At 37.4% G+C, this 24,422-nt stretch overlaps 1 protein-coding gene across 1 annotated transcript in view; it reads right to left on the bottom strand.

Annotated features, from left to right (window-relative positions):
• LOC128661264 (zinc finger protein 585A-like) overlaps positions 1-24,422 on the bottom strand; it is a 185,106-nt gene that overhangs the window by 127,517 nt on the left and 33,167 nt on the right. Inside the window, exons 2-3 of the mRNA XM_053715538.1 lie at positions 6,331-6,446; positions 3,861-5,800 (exon numbers count right to left, since the gene is read on the bottom strand). Coding sequence (XP_053571513.1) covers positions 3,861-5,800; positions 6,331-6,349 — 1,959 coding nt within the window. The 5' untranslated portion in view covers positions 6,350-6,446. The remainder of the gene's footprint in view (positions 1-3,860; positions 5,801-6,330; positions 6,447-24,422) is intronic.

The following is a 24,422-nucleotide window of genomic DNA, read 5'->3' as shown; positions in this document are numbered from 1 at the left end:
TAGGTTCTATAGGATATACACCTAAGGCACTCATATATTAGGTTCTATAGGTTATACACCTAAGGCTCTCATATATTAGGTTCTATAGGTTATACACCTAAGGCTCTCATATATTAGGTTCTATAGGATATACACCTAAGGCTCTCATATATTAGGTTCTATAGGATATACACCTAAGGCTCTCATATATTAGGTTCTATAGGATATACACCTAAGGCTCTCATATATTAGGTTCTATAGGATATACACCTAAGGCACTCATATATTAGGTTCTATAGGATATACACCTAAGGCTCTCATATATTAGGTTCTATAGGATATACACCTAAGGCTCTTATATATTAGGTTCTATAGGATATACACCTAAGGCTCTCATATATTAGGTTCTATAGGATATACACCTAAGGCACTCATATATTAGGTTCTATAGGATATACACCTAAGGCTCTCATATATTAGGTTCTATAGGATATACACCTAAGGCTCTTATATATTAGGTTCTATAGGATATACACCTAAGGCTCTCATATATTAGGTTCTATAGGATATATACTTTTGTTAAACATATGCTACAGAATTTAATGACATTTATGCATTTGTCAAAGTTTTGTATTTATTCATAGTTGATTTAAAAAGCAAAGGAATGTTCCTCTGTTTTTTTTTGTTTTTCTTTTTTTCATTATTTTATGCAAGAAGGGGGGGGGGGGGAGAGGAATAACCCCCTCATACTTATATAGAAAAAACATAATTTATGTAAGAACTTACCTGATAAATTCATTTCTTTCACGGTGGCGAGAGTCCACGATTTGTTACACATGGGATATACATTCCTACCAGGAGGAGGCAAAGTTTCCCAAACCTCAAAGCCTATAAATACCCCACCCACCTCACTCATATCTCAGTTTAATGTATAGCCAAGAAGTGAGGTGTAAAAAAGGAGTAAGAAAAAGCCATAAAAAAGGGACCAGGATAAAAGATGTGCTCTGTTAAAAACAACCCATAATAGGGAAAGGACCTTGTGGACTCTCGCCACCATGAAAGAAATTAATTTATCAGGTGGTAAGTTCTTACATAAATTATGTTTTCTTTCATATAGGTGGTGAGAGTCCATGATTTGTTACACATGGGATAAAATACCTCAGTTTAATGTATAGCCAAGAAGTGAGGTGTAAAAAAGGAGTAAGAAAAAGCCATAAAAAAGGGATCAGGATAAAAGATGTGCTCTGTTAAAAACAACCCATAATAGGGAAAGGACCTTGTGGACTCTCGCCACCATGAAAGAAATTAATTTATCAGGTGGTAAGTTCTTACATAAATTATGTTTTCTTTCATATAGGTGGTGAGAGTCCATGATTTGTTACACATGGGATAAAATACCCAAGATGTGGAAGTCCACAAGTAACAAAATAAAAGGGGGATGGATAAAATATAAACAGCTTGTTTTCACTGAAAAATTCTGTATAAAAATTAAAGCTTTTTTAATAACTAAAAAACTCAAACAAAATTATAGGCAATAAAATCAAAGAGTGACCACTGCCTGACGAACCTTTCTACCTAAAGCTGCTTCTGAAGAGGCAAAAACATCAAAATGGTAAACATAGTTAAAAGTATGCAAAGAAGACCAAGTGGCTGCTTTGCAGATTTGATCAACTGAAGCCTCATTCTTGAAAGCCCAAGCTGTGGCAACTGATCTTGTAGAATGAGCTGTAATTCCTTGAGGTGGAGACTGCACCACCTCCAAATAAGCTTTGTGAATCAGAAGTTTTAACCAAGAGACTAAAGAAATAGCAGAAGCTTTCTGACCCTTTACGTGAACCAGAAAAAATAACAAACTAGAAGTCTTTCTGAAATCTTTAGCGGCATCAACATAATATTTCAAAGCAGATCATGTTCGCCGCACAAAGACAGTAAAGGCAAAATTAAACTTAAATGGATTGGATAGAACATGATATTTCAAACAACTTTCCAATTTACTTATATTATAATATGTGCTTAGTTCTCTTAGTATTCTTTGTTAAAGAGTAATCCTAGGTGTACTCAGGAGCGTGCACGTATCTTCAGACAGCAGAGTTTGCAAGAACATTTATAGCAATGTTATACATAGTTACAAACACTGCTGCACAGAGTGGTAAATACACGTGCATGCCCCTAAGTTCATATAATATCAGCCTCTTAGGTTTACTCTTTAACAAAGGATACCAAAAGAACAAAGCAAATTAGATAGTAGAAGGGAATTGGAAAGTTAGGTAAAATTGCTGCTCTGCGTTATCAGAGTTTAACTTTCACTGTCAGATTTGACTTCTGTTTTTGACGATGTTTTCCTAATTATTCTGTGATATTGTGTTTTAATTATATATAAAAAAACCACAAAATACTGGTCTGGATTACAATCACTTTTTATTTGCATGAAAAACCATTGTATATCATTATATAGTAAAAAGCAGCATTACATGATATATGCACACAATGGTATAAATATACCTAACACTTGTGCTCTTGATACAAAGGGATTTATCAGACATATAATGTTCCCTTTATATATACAGTATGTGCTATTATCAGTTCTTGTGGCTTCTAACTAACATGAAAACATCTAACAGACATAATATCAAGTTACAGAACATGACACACATATTATATACCCAGTATACATGTAGGTTATAGTAGCCATTTAAATTAAACTGATTATGATCACATGACACACATATTACATACCCAGTATACATGTAGGTTATAGTAGCCATTTAAATTAAACTGATTATGATCACATGACACACATATTACATACCCAGTATACATGTAGGTTATAGTAGCCATTTAAATTAAACTGATTATGATCACATGACACACATATTACATACCCAGTATACATGTAGGTTATAGTAGCCATTTAAATTAAACTGATTATGATCACATGACACACATATTACATACCCAGTATACATGTAGGTTATAGTAGCCATTTAAATTATACTGATTATGATCACATGACATACATATTACATACCCAGTATACATTTAGGATATAGTAGCCATTTAAATTAAACTGATTATGATCACATGACACACATATTACATACCCAGTATACATGTAGGTTATAGCAGCCATGTAAATTAAACTGATAATGATCACGTATGTACCGGTTACTGATATTGTGTCTCATGAAATAAAATCCGTTTCCCCATCAGTAATTCCTCTGGTATATAACATGTACAATGCTAAGCATCTATTGCTATAAGAAAAGGTTTATCCACATGATGTGCACATTAAATATATCTCCCAGATGTCAATCATTTGAGACTGATGTTCTTGTTTATATAATTCTCTAACACTATATTTATATAAAGACTCTTTATTCTGTAAATGTAATTATTTTCTCCCCTATGTAACTCCTAACACTGGCATATTAATAAACAACACTGGGGGTGCTTTGGTGGTGAATGGTTGTGTAAACTGGTCAGTATGAGGGCAGATCTGTATATTCCTGTGTGGTGTTTGGATTCTATCACATTAATATGAGAGAAACTGAGTTGCACATATATAGAGGAACAAAGGACTGCAGGAGAGCACTTCTAATCTGAGGCTTTTATAACTGGGATTTAGAAAGTATTATTTACAATAGGATCCTTTTTGATGCTTCTATTTAGAGAGTTTGTCCTCTTTCGGATAATTGTAAAGAGGTTTGTACACTGTGCATATAAAGTTTATTTGTGTGTAAATATTTGGTGTTTTGTGATACCTGATATCAATTAAAACCTTTTTTCCACTTTCTATACATGTGAAAGGTTTCTTCTCTTATGACTCCTTTCATGTTTTCTCAAATCACTCTTTTGTGTAAAACTTTTTCCACACTCTATGTACATGTGAACAGCTTTTCCCCTGTGTGAATCCTTTCATGCTTTTTCAGATGACTCTTTTGTGTAAAACTTTTTCCACACTCTGTACATGTGAAAGGCTTTTCTCCTATGTGAATCCTTTCATGAGTTTTCAGATGATCCATTCGTGCAAAACTTTTTCCACACTCTGTACATGTGAAAGTCTTTTCCCCTGTGTGATTCATTTCATGAGTTTTCAGATGATACATTTGTGTAAAACTTTTTCCACACTCTGTACATGTGAAAGGCTTTTCTCCTGTGTGAATCCATTCATGCTTTTTCAGACTATTCTCATGTGTAAAACTTTTTCCACACTCTGTACATGTGAAGGGCTTTTCCCCTGTGTGATTCATTTCATGAGTTTTCAGATGATACATTCGTGTAAAACTTTTTCCACACTCTGTACATGTGAAAGGCTTTTCCCCTGTGTGAATCCATTCATGCTTTTTCAGACTACTCTCATGTCTAAAACTTTTTCCACACTCAGTACATGCAAAAGGCTTTTCTCCTGTGTGACTCCTTTCATGAATTTTCAGAGCCTTTTTTACTGTAAAACTTTTTCCACACTCTGTACATGTAAAAGGCTTTTCTCCTGTGTGAATCCTTTCATGCTTTTTCAGATTACTTTTCTCTGTAAAACTTTTTCCACACTCAGTACATGCAAAAGGCTTTTCTCCTGTGTGACTCCTTTCATGAATTTTCAGAGCATTGTTTACTGTAAAACTTTTTCCACACTCTGTACATGTGAAGGGCTTTTCCCCTGTGTGATTCATTTCATGAGTTTTCAGATGATACATTCGTGTAAAACTTTTTCCACACTCTGTACATGTGAAAGGCTTTTCCCCTGTGTGAATCCATTCATGCTTTTTCAGACTACTCTCATGTCTAAAACTTTTTCCACACTCTCTACATATGAATAGCTTTTCCCCTGTGTGAATCCATTCATGCTTTTTCAGACTACTCTCATGTCTAAAACTTTTTCCACACTCTGTACATGTAAAAGGCTTTTCTCCTGTGTGAATCCTTTCATGCTTTTTCAGATTACTTTTCTCTGTAAAACTTTTTCCACACTCTGTACATGTGAACGGCTTTTCCCCTGTGTGAATCCTTTCATGAATTTTCAGAGCATTGTTTACTGTAAAACTTTTTCCACACTCTGTACATGTAAAAGGCTTTTCTCCTGTGTGACTCCTTTCATGCTTTTTCAGACTACTCTCATGTGTAAAACTTTTTCCACACTCTCTACATATGAATAGCTTTTCCCCTGTGTGAATCCATTCATGCTTTTTGAGACTACTCTTATATCTAAAACTTTTTCCACACTCTGTACATGTAAAAGGCTTTTCTCCTGTGTGAATCCTTTCATGCTTTTTCAGATTACTTTTCTCTGTAAAACTTTTTCCACACTCTGTACATGTGAACGGCTTTTCCCCTGTGTGAATCCTTTCATGAGTTTTCAGACAATCCATTTGTGTAAAACTTTTTCCACACTCTGTACATGTGTGTGGCTTCTCACCTGTGTGAATTTTGTGGTGTTCTAGTAGATGAGACTTCCCTCTAAAGCTTTTCTCACATTTTGCAGATTTGAATGGTTTCATATTTGTATGAATTATTTGGTTAGACTGTAGACTTTTCCCTTCTTTAATATGTTTTGAAAACTCAGTAAATGTGTGTGATTTATCCTCAGGGATATTAATTTCACTAGATAAGTCATAAATGTTGACCTCTTGTTTGAGGACTAAATTACTCTCTGTACATAATAATTGCTGTCCAGCTCCTGCCAATTCACCTTCATATTTTAATATTGTTTGTGATATCCCCAATGTTTGTGAATAGTCATCGGTGTCTAAGATTTTTGGAGTTTGCGGTATCATTCTGATGCTTTCTGTAGTGAAGGAGGGATATGAACTATTCAAGTGTTTGTCTACATAAAAAGAAATGGAATAAAGAAAAATAAGAATGTTTATTCATTATAATATAATCGATCTCAATAAAAAAAAAACCATTTTTATACTCAAAAATGCCTTCTGTTTTGTATTTTTAAATGTATTTACCTGTAAATCACACATTAAAAAAGGATGACATAATAAACTAAATGACTGAGTTGTGGGTGTTCCCCACATGGAAACAATGTAGGCATAAGTGCAGTTATGGATGTTTCATGAGCAAGGTCAGGGCAGAGGAAGGTGGAGTTGCAGGTCTTCTGAGTAATGAACCAGGTCAGGGGGTGAGATTAGGCAGTTGTTGGACATGGTCAGTCTAAAAGGACAGAGGGGGGAGTAATATTTTTTCCCTCCTCCTCAGTCCAATGGGGGTTGCTCCTTCTTTATAACGGTCACTGACACAAATATTCTTAAAAGATGCAGATATAAATTTAATAGTTTATATTTGTTTAATGAGTTATCTATACTATTTCCTAGTAAGTAAAGTCAGCATAATATCTATTTTACTCACCTAACACATATGAGTTCATGCTGATAATAGGCTCCAATGTCTGTGCTCAGGAAGAAGGTTCCCTTCTTCACTCCAGTTACATCAATACCTGATATCTCTCAGTGCTCTGGCCGTGTCTGTAAAAAGTATATTAAATGGCTTAGACAGATAATAATAAATAACTGTTCTGATTAACTGTATGTATGGTATAATTAAAGGCACACATAACAGTTCATGTGACACAGATCAGCTGTTTAGGTTATTACATATGTGCTATTGATTCAGCACAAGTATTTAGTACAGTTAACTATGTGGGTGTTATAATTGCCCCTTAAATATGAATCTTCCCAGATCTATACAACATAATGGAAGAAAATCTATTTAAAGGGACAGTCAAGTATAAATTAAACTTTCATTATTCAGATAGGACTTTTAATTTTAATCGACTTTCCAATTTACTTTTATCATCAAATTTGCTTTTTTCTCTTGGTATTCTTAGATTAAACTAAACATAGGTAGGCTCATATGCTAATTTCTAAGCCTTTGAGGGCTGCCTCTTATCACATGCTTTTTAAATCTCTTTTCAACACAAAGAGACAGAAAGTACACGTGGGCTATATAGATAACACTGTGTTCAGGCACAGAAAGTTATTTAAGATCTAGCACAATACAATGCTAAATTTAAGACAATAGATAATAAACAGTCACAGTCATGTGATCAGGGGGCTGGAAGAAGGTTCCTAGATACAAGGTAATCACAAAGGTAAAAAGTACATTAATATAACTGTGTTGGTTATGCAAAACTGGGGAATGAGTAATAAAGGGATTATCTATCTTTTAAAACGATAACAATTCTATGGTTGACTGTCCCTTTAAGTGGGGCCATATCACAACTTTACAAATGTATTACAATCTTTGTTTTCTATCATTTATATGAAACAATATATTCTCCTGAAAGAAATGTTTAAAATCAGTTGTTTAAATATAAGATAAATTGGATACTGCAGTATTGGTATTGTACTTCCTACTAATTCTCACTGTCAGACATTTTGTCATGTGCTCCACCCCCAGTTCTTTAACTTCTCTTGGTCAATACTGTACTGAGTTGTCTTAAATCACACTGCAAGATAGGCACTAAACTGTTAATTTCAATTGTTATCTTGGATAGAGTTAAAGGGCCATAATACCCAAATGTTTAAACATTTGAAAGTGATGCAGCATAGCTGTAAAAAGCTGACTAGAAAATATCACCTGAACATCTCTATGTAAAAAAGAAAGATATTTTACCTCAAAAGTTCCTCAGTAGCCACCTCCCATTGTAAAGGATTTCTAAGCAGCATTTTAGTGTGTCTGTCCTGGGACATCTGAAGGGACTAGCATCGTGCACTCTCATATTATTTCACCAATCAGGTAAAGGAAGCTTACTATGAAATCTCATGAGAGTTAAGTCAAATCTCATGAGATCACAGTAAGAGTTCATGACCTCAGCACTGCTGATGCTGATTGGCTGCTGTTCATTTCTTCATTTTTTTTTTTTTTACCTGCAGCTGGGATCAGCTGAGTATAAATTTTTACACAGAACTTACTCTGCTGAGCTGAGGAGATTGTGAGGTAAAATATCTTCCTTTTTTACATAGAGATGCTCAGGTGATATTTTCCTGTCAGCTTTTTACAGTTATACTGCATCAGTTTCAAGTGATTTAGCATATGAGTATTATGTCCCTTTAAGAAAAGAAAGATTTTTTGTTTACAAGGAGTGATAATATAATGAGATATGTTCTTTAGGCAAATTCAGTCCATTTAAAAGGACCATAACATATAGAATTACAAAATCAACAAATGCAAAATAAAAATACAATGCAATAAAACCTACTTCTCTTTATAAAGTCATAGTAAATTGTTTTCTGATAAATGTAGTTCTGCACCTGTACCATGTGACAGCTATCAGCCAATAACAGACTCCTGTACCATGTGACAGCTATCAGCCAATAACAGACACATATTTTTATATAATGTGAACTCCTGCATATGCTAAGTAGGAGCTGGAGCCATTTAAAAGGCTGTGTACAATTTGATAATAGAAATAAATTACAAACAGCAAACAGTTATTTATTGTAATTAAATTGTTTTTTATTGAATTTTTCAAAACTGCACAGAACATGAATAACATTAGCACATAATAGTTGTGGAATAAAGTAAACTATAAATACAAATTACAGTCACTGTTGATAACATAAATTAGAGGCACTATAATCAGCGTAGCCGCGTGACCGTAAAGAAATGAAGGATATTTCTAAAGAGGGGGAAAAGTAGGAGAGGAAATAAGTTAAAGAAGGGGAGGAAGGGGAGGAGGGGGTGATGAGAAGAAGGTTTTGTGTCACAGGTACTTTAGGTTATATTGTTGTTTTCTGGTCCCATATAAATATGAGGTCTAAGATAAAATCAGCTTTACCTTGAAAGCAGTAGTGGAGTTTTTCCAAAGAGAGAACATGATCCCTTCCTTTAGCCACATTTGTAAGGTGGGTGTTGTCGCTTTTTTCCAAAATCTAGGTATTAAATCTCTTGGCGCAATTTATCATACATTGTAACAATTTCCTATGATACAGACAGGGGATTTGGGGGAGGTCATTGAGGAGTATTATGGAAGGGTGAAGTTCGAGTGTTGTGTCTAATATTGAGTTAATGTGTAAGGTGATGTTTTCCAAAAATGTTTTTAACTGAGGGCAATGCCACCAGATATGGGAGAGTGCCTATTTCACTGCAATGTCGCCAACACAGTGAGGAGGCATCAGTGAAGATACTGTGGAGTCGGTGGGGTGTGAGGTACCTTCTTGATAGGATTTTGTAGTTAAGTTCTACAATGATTGGGGAGATGGATGCTTTCTTAGTCAATTTAAAGAATTTGCTCCATTGTTCTTCTGTAAATGTTTCTTGCAGTTCATTTTCCCACTTTGTTATGTATAGGGGTTTATGTGTTGGGAAGCAGCCTCTAAGCATACTATAAATTATTGAAATATGAGACTTTTTTAGTAAAGAGTTAATACTTAAGGATTCAAATGGTGTGTTAGGTCTAACGAAATTTAGCTTATGTGGATTTATTTGGATTGCGTGATGAATTTGAAGATATACAAACCATTTGTGAAAAGGTGTTCCTATATGTTGTAAGTCATTTTGCATTCTGAAATGTCCGTCTTTAAACAATGAAGATATTGGAAGTTGCTGTAATTGATCGGTTATGGAGATTGTTTGTGTCAATTCGGGCTGGAGAAATAATGGGTGTCCTCAGAGTGGGGTTTTGTCCCATGTTTTGAGTGTGCATGCTACATAATAGTTGGTGGTACATGTTGTTGGTCTGTATCTTTTAGGAATCCAACACATCTCGCCCAAAGAAGGAAGACTGGTGAGCGCTGCTTCTAGTTGGACCCATGGCTTAAAAGGGTTGATCAAGTGGTAGTACTTGAAATAGATAAAAGGTATTTTGGGAGGATTGTCATTTTTACAGCATTTACACAACTGATCCACGATAAATGGACCTGTTTATGCCATGATTCTAAAAGCTTCTGGATATCAGTTTGTAATGGAAGATAATTTAAATTGAATAGCTCTGTTATATCTGGTGTTATATTGATGCCTAGATAGCGTATAGAGTTGGAGATTGAGAATAGGGTGTTTGAAGTTATATATGTGGTTTTGTCTGTTGTCAGGTTAATGGGTAGGAGGACTGATTTGTCCATGTTGATGGAAAAGTTAGAGTTCACTTTATATGTATCAAGTTCTTTTAGGAGTGTGGGGATGGATGTTCTTGGGAGCCTATGGTGAAGATAATGTCATCTGCGTACAGTAGGCATTTTTGTTCTATGGGGCCAAATTTCAGTCCTTTGATGTTTGGATTACATCGGATATGTGTAGCAAAAGTTGGGTACCATTTTTAATGGAAAATTTGTCCAAAGTCGAGTCATTAGCGTGGATTACAGCAGTAGGGTTAGTGTATGGGGCCTTTATTCTTGTTATTAATTTGGTAGAGAACCCGAATTTCGACAAGGTGGACCACGTGAACTCCCAGTCCACCCTGTCTAATGCCTTCTCAGCATCCGTAGAGAGCAAAATAATTGGGGTTTTGCTATTATTGGAGTATTGTAGAGTTTGAAGTACCCAAATGGAATTGTCTTTGGCTTCGCTGCCGGCGATAAAGCCCACCTGGTCAGTATGGATCAGATAGGGTAGGACTTTATTTAAACAAGTGGCTAGAATCTTAGCATATAGTTTTACATCTATGTTCAATAGGGATATAGGCCTATAGTTACCTACTTGATCAGGGCATTTGCCTGGTTTTGGGATCACCAATATGGTAGCCTCCAAGAGGAGTTGTGGGTTTAATTGTGATTTAAGTAGATGGTAGAAGCCATCTGGGCCTGGGGTTTTCCCGGTTGGGAGGGATTTTATAGTCATTAGAATTTCTTGTGTATGGAATGGTTGGTCAAAGGTGGAGGAGTCTTCTGCTGTAAGGGATGGGAGGTTAATATGGGCTAGATAATCTGTAATCAGATTTGTTTTAGAATTGGGATTGTATGATTCTAAATTGCATATTGATGTGTAGTATTTAGTAACATCCTGTAGTATGGCTCTACTATCGAAAGAGGTGCATCCCGTGTGGCTTTTAATGTTTTTAATAAATGTTTTGTATTTCTTTCTTTTTTGAGGGATCTAGCTAGCATGTGACCTGTTTTATTGCTTTCAATAAAAAACTTTCCTTTCATGGTGCGGGAGCGCAAATGCAAATTTTTAATTATATAATTATTTAAAGTGTCTCTGTCCTGCTGCTGAGGGGAAGTCGGATTAAGTTTATGTGCCAGTTCGAATTGCATAAGTTTAAAGGTAAGAGTATTATATTGTGCAGTTCTTTGTTGATGTTGTCTCTTCGTGTGTTTGATGAGTTCCCCCCGTATATAGCATTTGTATGCTTCCCAATTGTTGGAGTTAGAAGTGTCTAGGGGATTATTAAAAGAAAAGAATTCAACTGTTCTCTCCTTGATGTCAGTAAGGATGAGTGGGTCTGAAAATATAAGATCATCGAGCCTCCAGCTCTGACGGCTAAGTGGTATAGAGGACCAAGTGAAAGTGTTTGAATCTTTTAAGTTAGTGTGGTTTGGTATGTGGTATGTAGTCAAGGTGGGAGTAGGAATTTTGTGGATGTGAGAAGAAGGTATAGTCCCCAAGAAGTGGGATGCGTAATGTGCCAGGTGTCATATAGTGGAAGGGTTTGGAGAGCATGCCAGTTAGCCTTTATTCGTCTATTTCCCATATAAGATTTCACTGTGGATGTAACTTTTGCTGGGTTGAGTGGAAATTTCAAGTCTCCTCCTATAATAGGTGGGCCTTTAGCACTATCTATTAGTTGGTTAAGTGCCTTATGAAAAAAGGTGAGTGTGGGTCGGTTCTGGGCGTATATATGAGCTATTTTGAGGGAACTACCATATAGTAAGCCCACGATTATTAGAACTCTACCATCAGTGTCAGAATATTTATTTAGTAGTTCAAAGGGGGTGCCTTTTCTGATGGAGATACCCACACCATTCTTTTTTATCTGGGACTGAGCTAAGAAAGTGCTGGTGATAGTAATATGTAGACAGTGTGGGTTCATTGTTTTTTCTAAAGTGCTTCTTGGGTTAAAAGGAGGTCAATTCACTTTTTATAGAAGTCATGGAAGGCAATTGACCTCTTTTCTGGGGATAAGAACCCTTTGACATTTTTGCGTTACTATTGTAAACGTTTTAAGTGTTACGTGTTTACTCATTTAGTTGCGTATGTGGGAGGTATTACTATGGGGATCAGATATGACCGGAGAGCAAAACCGTAATATGTGTGGTTCTATCAAAGCCGAAGTGTAGTATGTACCAGATAAAGATTGAAGTTGGCTAAAGGGAAGGGAGGGGGAAGCGAAGAAGTGTTAGAATAAAGTTAAAGAAGGGGAGGAGAAAGAATAGAATTAGGCTTAGTAATCTACTTTACTGTAGAGAAGGGGGCTAGATACGGTATGTTGAAACCCACCACTGATGGATATGAATTATTGCATGGTAACAAAGTTGGGTCGGTAAACAGGTTATAGTACATCAAGAAAGTTTAGTGACCTGGGTTCAAGTATATTGAAAAATTTAAAAAAAGGGGGTCAAGTGTATATTGTGGTAAGGTGGCCGAGCTTTTGGCTTTAAGTAAGAAGGAACAGTTCATTTGATTAAGAAACAAACTATTTATTTGTTTCAAAGCAGGTTTCATAAAAACAAAACAAACACCTACTCCTAACTCAGGAGGCTAAGTAAACTTTAAAGGATTACTAACTATAGTACAAGGGCATCTAAACTTTCCCCAGTAAACAACTGCTTTATAGGAAAAACAATAGTTTAGAGTTGCACCAGCTGAGAACACCTGAAATTTAACTATTTTTATTCTGGATAAACAGAGTGTAATAATGTTACAAAGTTCCAATTCCACTTTTCTTAAGTCATCATTTTTTTGATTCAGAGAATCAAACTGGGCGTTAACCTCTGCAGGATCCATATTTGTTTTATAGGCTTGAATATTATGTAATAATGTAACAAAGTTCCAATTCCACTTTCTGAAGTATAATTTGTAGCTGATTTTGTAACTAAGAGTGGATGCTGTAACAACCTTACAGCTAGATTTAGAGTTTTGTCGGTAAGGACCCGCGTAGCTAACGCTGGCTTTTTTCTGGCCGCACCATAAAAATAACTCTGGTATTGAGAGTCCACATAAAGGCTGCGTTAGGCTCCAAAAAAGGAGCGTAGAGCATATTTAACGCAACTGCAACTCTCGATATCAGAGTTGCTTACGGACGCAGCCAGCCTCAAAAACGTGCTCGTGCACGATTCCCCCATAGGAAACAATGGGGCTGTTTGAGCTGAAAAAAAACCTAACACCTGGAAAAAAGCCGCGTTCAGCTCCTAACGCAGCCCCATTGTTTCCTTTGGGGAAACACTTCCTACGTCTGCACCTAACACTCTAACATGTACCCCGAGTCTAAACACCCCTAACCTTACACTTATTAACCCCTATCCCCCACTATTGCTGACCCCTGCATATTATTATTAACCCCTAATCTGCCGCTCCGTAAACCGCCGCTACTTACATTATCCCTATGTACCCCTAATCTGCTGCCCCTAACACCGCCGACCCCTATATTATATTTATTAACCCCTAATCTGCCCCCCACAACGTCGCCTCCACCTGCCTACACTTATTAACCCCTAATCTGCCGAGCGGACTGCACCGCTATTATAATAAAGTTATTAACCCCTAATCCGCCTCACTAACCCTATAGTAAATAGTATTAACCCCTAATCTGCCCTCCCTAACATCGCCGACACCTAACTTCAATTATTAACCCCTAATCTGCCGACTGGAGCTCACCACTATTCTAATAAATGTATTAACCCCTAAAGCTAAGTCTAACCCTAACACTAACACCCCCCTAAATTAAATATAATTTTAATCTAACGAAATTAATTAACTTAAATTATTCCTATTTAAAGATAAATACTTACCTGTAAAATAAACCCGAATATAGCTACAATATAAATTATAATTATATTATAGCTATTTTAGGATTAATATTTATTTTACAGGTAACTTTGTAATTATTTTAACCAGGTACAATAGCTATTAAATAGTTAAGAACTATTTAATAGCTAAAATAGTTAAAATAATTACAAATATACCTGTAAAATAAATCCTAACCTAAGTTACAATTAAACCTAACACTACACTATCAATAAATTAATTAAATAAAATACCTATAATTATCTACAATTAAACCTAACACTACACTATCAATAAATAAATTAAATACAATTCCTACAAATAAATACAATGAAATAAACTAACTAAAGTACAAAAAATAAAAAAGAACTAAGTTACAAAAAATAAAAAAATATTTACAAACATTAGAAATATATTACAAAAATTTTAAACTAATTACACCTACTCTAAGCCCCCTAATAAAATAACAAAGCCCCCCAAAATAAAAAAATGCCCTACCCTATTCTAAATTACTAAAGTTCAAAGCTCTTTTACCTTACCAGCCCTGAACAGGGCCCTTTGCGGGGCATGCCCCAAGAAGTTCAGCTCTTTTGCCTGTAAAAAAAAACATACAATACCCCCCCCCAACATTACAACCCACCACCCACATACCCCTAATCTAACCCAAACCCCCCTTAAATAAACCTAACACTAAGCCCCTGAAGATCTCCCTACCTTGAGTCGTCTTCACCCAGCCGAGCCAAATTCTTCATCCAAGCGGAGCAAGAAGAGGTCCTCCATCCGGTAGAAGTCTTCATCCAAGCGGGGCAGAAGAGGTCTTCCATCCGATTGAAGTCTTCATCCAAGAGGCATCTTCTATCGTCATCCATCCGGAGTGGAGCGGCAGCATCCTGAAGACCTCCGACGCGGAACATCCATCCTGGCCGACGACTGAACGACGAATGACGGTTCCTTTAAATGACGCCATCCAAGATGGTGTCCCTCGAATTCCGATTGGCTGATAGGATTCTATCAGCCAATCGGAATTAAGGTAGGAAAAATCTGATTGGCTGATTGAATCAGCCAATCAGATTGAGCTCGCATTCTATTGGCTGATCGGAACAGCCAATAGAATGCGAGCTCAATCTGATTGGCTGATTGGATCAGCCAATCGGATTGAACTTGATTCTGATTGGCTGATTCCATCAGCCAATCAGAATATTCCTACCTTAATTCCGATTGGCTGATAGAATCAGCTTTAGGGGTTAATACATTTATTAGAATAGCGGTGAGCTCCAGTCGGCAGATTAGGGGTTAATAATTGAAGTTAGGTGTCGGCGATGTTAGGGAGGGCAGATTAGGGGTTAATACTATTTATTATAGGGTTAGTGAGGCGGATTAGGGGTTAATAACTTTATTATAGTAGCGCTCAGGTCCGCTCGGCAGATTAGGGGTTAATAAGTGTAGGCAGGTGGAGGCGACGTTGAGGGGGGCAGATTAGGGGTTAATAAATATAATATAGGGGTCGGCGGTGTTAGGGGCAGCAGATTAGGGGTACATAGCTATAATGTAGGTGGCGGCTCTTTGCGGTCGGCAGATTAGGGGTTAATTATTGTAGGTAGCTGGCTGCGACGTTGTGGGGGGCAGGTTAGGGGTTAATAAATATAATATAGGGGTCGGCAGTGTTAGGGGCAGCAGATTAGGGGTACATAAGGATAACGTAGGTGGCGGTCGGCAGATTAGGGGTTAAAAAAATTTAATCGAGTGGCGGCGATGTGGGGGGACCTCGGTTTAGGGGTACATAGGTAGTTTATGGGTGTTAGTGTACTTTAGAGTACAGTAGTTAAGAGCTTTATGAACCGGCGTTAGCCCAGAAATCTCTTAACTACTGACTTTTTTCTGCGGCTGGAGTTTTGTCGTTACATTTCTAACGCTCACTTCAGCCACGACTCTAAATACCGGAGTTAGAAAAATCCCATTGAAAAGATAGGATACGCAATTGATGTAAGGGGATCTGCGGTATGGAAAAGTCGCGGCTGAAAAGTGAGCGTTAGACCCTTTTTTGAGTGACTCCAAATACCGGAGGTAGCCTAAAACCAGCGTTAGGTGCCTCTAACGCTGGTTTTCACGGCTACCGCCAAACTCCAAATCTGTCATCAAGTTTATCAAGTAGTTGATAATACTATTAAATGGTTAAATAGTATTTTGTGTGGAAGCAATATGAGAGGCAACAGGGTTAAAGGAATGTTAAGGACTGAGTAAGATATAACAGTCTATAGGTTATTAGATGGCACTTGTGAAACAGTTGTACATTTAGTGCATTTCCCTGTAACTCAGATTCCCCACTATATCCGTAGTTAGAGGTAAGATTAAGATGCTGAGAAATTACACACAGTCCAAGATAAATATTATTAAGGTTGCACAAAAGCAGATATTCAAAGTAGCAACTTTGAGATAAATACTGTTATACTTGCGGTTTCCACAGGTTCTGATATGTGGATGTTTTTTTGGTTAAGTGTGTAGTTGCAGACTGTGTTCCAGTAATGACACAGGTGAATTCAGCTCAGAGCTAATGAGGCTGACAGGCTAAGCAGGAGAGGAAGAGACTGCTTAGAACAGACAAATAATCCAGTGAGTTGCTAGGATAAAATGCAGGTTAGTAATGTTAGCAATGTGGATTGAATAAATCTGAGACAGTTTTGACAATACTAAAGTTAGAGCTTGGAGAGGAGTTACACCTTGGGCTCCATCCGATATAAATCGTCGCCCGCAAAAGCCGGCGACGCCGGTTTTTGTACGGGTTTGGTATCCTATATACGGTGTAGCATACAAGTTACGCACGTATATTTCACCCGTCGCCAGTAGTTTTTTGGCCCATAGACTGACATATAAAACCTGCGCAGTTTGGTATCCAATATCCAGCGCAAGGCCTTACATGGCGAAAATGGAGAAATCTTACTTCATTTTCACCTCGCCACAAAATGCACCCGTAGCAAGCCTTGCACTGAGTATTGGAGCACCGTAACTCCCTAAAATGCCTGCAAAAAAAAACCTAACACCTAACGCATGCGCAATGTCTATCTACCTGTCAACCGCAATCCCCCACTGATATACCTAATAAACACCTAGATTTAGAGTTCTGCGTTAGCCGTCCAAACAAGCGTTAGGGGGTCCTAACGCTGATTTTTACCGCCCGTTGGTATTTAGAGTCAGTCAGGAAAGGGTCTAACGCTCACTTTCCAGCCGCGACTTTTCCATACCGCAGATCCCCCTACGCCAATTGCGTATCCTATCTTTTCAATGGGATCTTTCTAACGCTGGTATTTAGAGTCTTGGCTGAAGTGAGCGTTAGAAATCTAACGACAAGACTCCAGCCGCAGAGAAAAGCCAGGAGTTAAGAGCTTTCTGGGCTAACGCCGGTTCATAAAGCTCTTAACTACTGTGCTCTAAAGTACACTAACACCCATAAACTACCTATGTACCCCTAAACCGAGGCCCCCCCCCCACATCGCCGCCACTCTATTAAATTTTTTTAACCCCTAATCTGCCGACCGCACACCGCCGCCACCTACGTTATCCCTATGTACCCCTAATCTGCTGCCCCTAACACCGCCGACCCCTACATAATATTTATTAACCCCTAATCTGCCCCCCCCCCAACGTCGCCACTACCTTATCTACAATTATTAACCCCTAATCTGCCGACCGGACCTCACCGCTACTCTAATAAATGTATTAACCCCTAATCTGCTGCCCCTAACACCGCCGACACCTACATAATATTTATTAACCCCTAATCTGCCCCCCCCAACATCGCCGCTACCTTACCTACAATTATTAACCCCTAATCTGCCGACCGGACCTCACCGCTACTATAATAAATGTATTAACCCCTAAAGCTAAATCTAAACCTAACCCTAACACCCCCCTAAGTTAAATATAATTTTTATCTAACAAAATAAAATAAATTATTCCTATTTAAAGCTAAATACTTACCTGTAAAATAAACCCTAATATAGCTACAATATAAATAATAATTATATTGTAGCTATTTTAGGATTAAAGGGACAGTCTACACTAGAATTTTTATTGTTTTAAAAGATAGATAATCCCTTTATTACCCATTCACCAGTTTTCCATAACCAACACAGTTATAATAATATACTTTTAACCTCTGTGATTATCTTCTATCTAAGCCTCTGCAAACTGCCCCTTTATTTCAGTTCTTTTGACAGACTTGCAGTCTAGCCAATCAGTGCCTGCTCCCAGATAACTTCACGTACACGAGCACAGTGTTATCTATATGAAATACGTGAACTAACACCCTCTAGTGGTGAAAAACTGTTAAAATGCATTCTGAAAAGAGGTGGCCTTCAAGGTCTAAGAAATTAGCATATGAACCTCCTAGGTTAAGCTTTAAACTAAGAATACCAAGAGCACAAAGCAAAATTGGTGATAAAAGTAAATTGGAAAATTGTTTAAAATTACACGCTCTATCTGAATCATGAAAGTTTATTTAAACCTAGACTGTCCCTTTAATATTTATTTTACAGGCAACTTTGTATTTATTTTAACCAGGTACAATAGCTATTAAATAGTTAATAACTATTTAATAGCTACTTAGTTAAAATAATTACAAAATTACCTGTAAAATAAATCCTAACCTAATTTACAATTAAACCTAACACTACACTATCATTAAATAAATTAAATACAAATACCTACAAATAAATACACTAACTAAAGTACAAAAAATAAAAAAAGAACTAAGTTACAAAAAATAAAAAAATAATTTACAAACATTATAAAAAGATTACAACAATTTTAAGCTAATTACACCTACTCTAAGCCCCCTAATAAAATAACAAAGCCCCCCAAAATAAAAAAACGCCCTACCCTATTCTAAATTAAAAATTGAAAAGCTCTTTTACCTTACCAGCCCTTAAAAGGGCCTTTTGCGGGGCATGCCCCAAAGAATTCTGCTCTTTTGCCTGTAAAAAAAACCCATACAATACCCCCCCAACATTACAACCCACCACCCACATACCCCTAATCTAACCCAAACCCCCCTTAAATAAACCTAACACTACCCCCCTGAAGATCTTCCTTCCTTATCTTGACCACGCCGGGTATCACCGATCCATCCAGAAGAGGGTCCGAAGTCTTCCTCCAATCTGGGCGATGTCTTCATCCAAGCGGGGGCTGAAAAGGTCCATCATCCGGCTGAAGTCTTCTATCAAGCGGCATCTTCAATCTTCTTTCTTCCGGCTCCATCTTCATCCCGCTGATGCGGAACATCCTTCCTCCACGACGAACTCCCGACGAATGAAGGTTCCTTTAAGGGACGTCATCCAAGATGGCGTCCCTCAAATTCCAATTGGCTGATAGGATTCTATCAGCCAATCGGAATTAAGGTAGGAAAATTCTGATTGGCTGATGGAATCAGCCAATCAGATTCAAGTTCAATCCGATTGGCTGATCCAATCAGCCAATCAGATTGAGCTTGCATTCTATTGGCTGTTCCGATCAGCCAATAGAATGCAAGCTCAATCTGATTGGCTGATTGGATCAGCCAATCGGATTGAACTTGAATCTGATTGGCTGATTCCATCAGCCAATCAGAATTTTCCTACCTTAATTCCGATTGGCTGATAGAATCCTATCAGCCAAGTGGAATTCGAGGGACGCCATCTTGGATGACGTCCCTTAAAGGAACCTTCATTCGGACTTAGGACGTCGGTGAAGAAGGATGGCTCTGCATCAGCTGCTTGAAGATGGACCCGCTCCGCGCCGGATGGAAGAAGATAGAAGATGCCGCTTGGATGAAGATGTCTTCCGGTCCGGATGTCCTCTTCTGCCCGGATAGGAGGAAGACTTTGGACCCTCTGGAGATGCTCTTCTTGCCGGATACGATGAAGACTTCGGACCCTCTTCTGGACGGATCAGTGATACCCGGCGTGGTGAAGACAAGGTAGGGAGATCTTCAGGGGCTTAGTGTTAGGTTTATTTAAGGGGGGTTTGGGTTAGATTAGGGGTATGTGGGTGGTGGGTTGTAATGTTGGGGGGGGTATTGTATGTTTTTTTTTACAGGCAAAAGAGCAGAATTCTTTGGGGCATGCCCCGCAAAAGGCCCTTTTAAGGGCTGGTAAGGTAAAAGAGCTTTTCAATTTTTAATTTAGAATAGGGTAGGGCATTTTTTTTTATTTTTGGGGGCTTTGTTATTTTATTAGGGGGCTTAGAGTAGGTGTAATTAGCTTAAAATTGTTGTAATCTTTTTATAATGTTTGTAAATTATTTTTTTATTTTTTGTAACTTAGTTCTTTTTTTATTTTTTGTACTTTAGTTAGTGTATTTATTTGTATTTATTTGTAGGTATTTGTATTTAATTTATTTAATGATAGTGTAGTGTTAGGTTTAATTGTAACTTAGGTTAGGATTTATTTTACAGGTAATTTTGTAATTATTTTAACTAGATAGCTATTAAATAGTTATTAACTATTTAATAGCTATTGTACCTGGTTAAAATAATTACAAAGTTGCCTGTAAAATAAATATTAATCCTAAAATAGCTACAATATAATTATTATTTATTTTGTAGCTATATTAGGGTTTATTTTACAGGTAAGTATTTAGCTTTAAATAAGAATAATTTATTTAATAAGATTTATTTTATTTTGTTAGATAAAAATTATATTTAACTTAGGGGGGTGTTAGGGTTAGACTTAGCTTTAGGGGTTAATACATTTATTATAGTAGCGGTGAGGTCCGGTCGGCAGATTAGGGGTTAATAATTGTAGGTAAGGTAGCGGCGACGTTGGGGGGGGCAGATTAGGGGTTAATAAATATTATGTAGGTGTCGGCGGTGTTAGGGGCAGCAGATTAGGGGTTCATAACTTTATTATAGTAGCGGTGAGGTCCGGTCGGCAGATTAGGGGTTAATAATTGTAGGTAGGTAGCGGCGACGTGGGGGGGGCAGATTAGGGGGTAATAAATATAATATAGGGGTCTGCGATGTTAGGGGCAGCAGATTAGGGGTACATAGCTATAATGTAGGTTGCGGCGGTGTACGGATCGGCAGATTAGGGGTTAATAATAAAATGCAGGGGTCAGCGATAGCGGGGGCGGCAGATTAGGGGTTAATAAGTGTAAGGTTAGGGGTGTTTAGACTCGAGGTTCATCTTAGGGTGTTAGGTGTAGACTTAGAGAGTGTTTCCCCATAGGAAACAATGGGGCTGCGTTAGGAGCTGAACGCTGCTTTTTTGCAGGTGTTAGTTTTTTTTTCAGCTCAAACGGCCCCATTGTTTCCTATGGGGGAATCGTGCACAAGCACGTTTTTGAAGCTGGCCGCGTCCGTAAGCACCGTTGGTATTGAGAGTTGCAGTGGCGGTAAATTATGCTCTACGCTCCCTTTTTGGAGCCTAACACAGCCCTTCTGTGAACTCTAAATACCAGCGGTATTTAAAAGGTGCGGGGGAAAAAATACACGCGTAGCTAACGCACCCCTTTGGCCGCAGAACTCTAAATCTAGCCGAAAGTGTTTAAACCCTAAACAGCCGCTACCGGACCCCGCCGCACATAAATAAAGTGTTTAACCCCTAAACCGCCACTCCTGGACCCCGCCGCACATAAATAAAGTGTTTAACCCCTAAACCGCCGCTCCCAGACCCCGCCGCCACCTACATTAAATTTATTACCCCCTAATCTAACCCCCCTACACCGCCGTCACCTATATTAAATATATTACCCCTTAATCTGACCCCCCTACACCGCCGCCACCTATATTAAATATATTAACCCCTTATCTGACCCCCCTACACCACCGCCACCTATATTAAATATATTAACCCCTAATCTGACCCCCATACACTGCCGCCACCTATATTAAATATATTAACCCCTAATCTGACCCCCCTACACCGCCGCCACCTACATAAAATATATTACCCCCTAAACCTAAGTCTAACCCTAACACCCCCTAACTTAATTATTATTTAAATAATTCTAAATAATATTAATATTATTAACTAAATTATTCCTAATTAAAACTAAATACTTACCTATAAAATAAACCCTAAGATAGCTACAATATAATTAATAATTACATTGTAGCTATTTTAGGGTTTATATTTATTTTACAGGTAACTTTTTATTTATTTTAACTAGGTACAATAGCTATTAAATAGTTAATAACTATTTAATAGCTACCTAGTTAAAATAATTACAAAATTACCTGTAAAATAAATCCTAACCTAAATTACAAATACACCTAACACTACACTATCAATAAATTAATTAAATAAACTACAATTATCTAAACTAAAATACAATTAAATAAACTAAACTATATTACAAAAAAAAAACTAAATTACAAAAAATAAAAAAATATTACAAGAAGTTTAAACTAATTACATCTAATCTAAGCCCCCTAATAGAATAATAAAGCCCCCCAAAATAATAAAATACCCTACCCTATTCTAAATTACAAAGTTATCAGAATTGCCCCAAAGTAATTAGCTCTTTTACCTGTAAAAAAAAATACAATACCCCCCCAACATTACAACCCACCACCCACATACCCCTACTCTAAACCCACCCAAACCCCCCTTAAATAAAACCTAACACTAACCCCCTGAAGATCACCCTACCTTGAGCCGTCTTCACCCAGCCGAGCCGAACTCTTCATCCAATCCGTGCAATGTGGTCCTCCATCCGGGCGAAATCTTCCTCCAAGCAGGGCAAGAAGAGGTCCTCCATCCAGGCGAAGTCTTCCTCCAAGCAGGGCAAGAAGAGGTCCTCCATCCGGGCGAAGTCTTCCTCCAAGCGGCGCAGAAGAGGTCCTCCATCCGGGCAAAGTATTCCTCCAAGCGGCATCTTCTATCTTCTTTCTTCCGGCTCCATCTTCAGACCTCCGATGCGGAACATCCTGCTGGCCCGACGGACTAACGACGAATAAAGGTTCCTTTAAATGACGTCATCCAAGATGGCATCCCTCGAATTCCGATTGGCTGATAGGATTCTATCAGCCAATCAGAATTAAAGTAGGAAAAATCCGATTGGCTGATTGAATCAGCCAATCGGATTGAGCTCGCATTCTATTGGCTGATCAGAACAGGGGGGGTATTGTATTTTTACAGGTAAAAGAGCTGATTACTTTGGGGCAATGCCCCGCAAAAAGCCCTTTTAAGGGCTGGTAAAAGAGCTGATTACTTTGTAATTTAGAATAGGGTAGAGTATTTTTTTGGGGGGCTTTATTATTTTATTAGGTGGCTTAGATTAGGTGTAATTAGTTTAAACTTCTTGTAATATTTTTTTATTTTTTGTAATTTAGTGTTTGTTTGTTTTTGTAATATAGTTTAGTTTATTTAATTGTATTTTAGTTTAGATAATTGTAGTTTATTTAATTAATTTATTGATAGTGTAGTGTTAGGTGTATTTGTAACTTAGGTTAGGATTTATTTTACAAGTAATTTTGTAATTATTTTAACGAGGTAGCTATTAAATAGTTATTAACTATTTAATAGCTATTGTACCTAGCTAAAATAAATACAAAGTTACCTGTAAAATAAATATAAACCCTAAAATACTTACAATGTAATTATTAATTATATTGTAGCTATCTTAGGGTTTATTTTATAGGTATTTAGTTTTAATTAGGAATAATTTAGTTAATAATATTAATATTCTTTAGATTTATTTAAATAAGAATTAAGTTAGGGGGGTGTTAGGGTTAGACTTAGGTTTAGGGGGTAATATATTTAATATAGGTGGCAGCGGTGTAGGGGGGTCAGATTAGGGGTTAATACATTTAAGATAAGTGGCGGCGGTGTAGGGGGGGTCAGATTAGGAGGTAATACATTTAATGTAGGTGGCGGCGGTGTAGGGGGGTCAGATTAGGGGTTAATACATTTAAGATAGGTGGCGGCGGTGTAGGGGGTCAGATTAGGGGGTAATATATTTAATGTAGGTGGCGGTGGGGTCCGGGAGCGGCGGTTTAAGGTTAAACTTTATTTAGGTGCGGCGGAAATGAGGAAAAAAATGGAAAAAAAACACACTTTTTCTAACTTTGACCCCCAAAATCTGTTACACATCTACAACCACCAAAAAACACCCATGCTAAATAGTTTCTAAATGTTGTCCTGAGTTTAGAAATACCCAATGTTTACAATCATGTTCTTTGCTTTTTTGCAAGTTATAGGGCCATAAATACAAGTAGCACTTTGCTATTTCCAAACCACTTTTTTTCAAAATTAGCGCTAGTTACATTGGAACCCTAATCCCTGAATATCCATTGACATGTATATATTTTGTTTTAGAAGACATCCCAAAGTATTGATCTAGGCCCATTTTGGTATATTTCATGCCATCATTTCAGCGCCAAATGAGATCAAATAAAAAAAATTGTTCACTTTTTCATAATTGTTTTCACAAACTTTAGGTTTTTCACTGAAATTATTTACAAACAGCTTGTGCAATTGTGGCAAATGGTTGTAAATGCTTCTTTGGGATCCCCTTTGTTCATAAATAGCAGACATATATGGCTTTGGCATTTTTTTTTGGTAATTAGAAGGCCACAAAATGCC

This window comes from Bombina bombina, chromosome 5, assembly GCF_027579735.1.
Source record: "Bombina bombina isolate aBomBom1 chromosome 5, aBomBom1.pri, whole genome shotgun sequence".
In the NCBI taxonomy this organism is placed as follows: domain Eukaryota; kingdom Metazoa; phylum Chordata; class Amphibia; order Anura; family Bombinatoridae; genus Bombina; species Bombina bombina.
The sequence above is the reverse complement of the archived record's forward strand: the minus strand, read 5'-3'. Positions and strand labels throughout refer to the sequence as shown.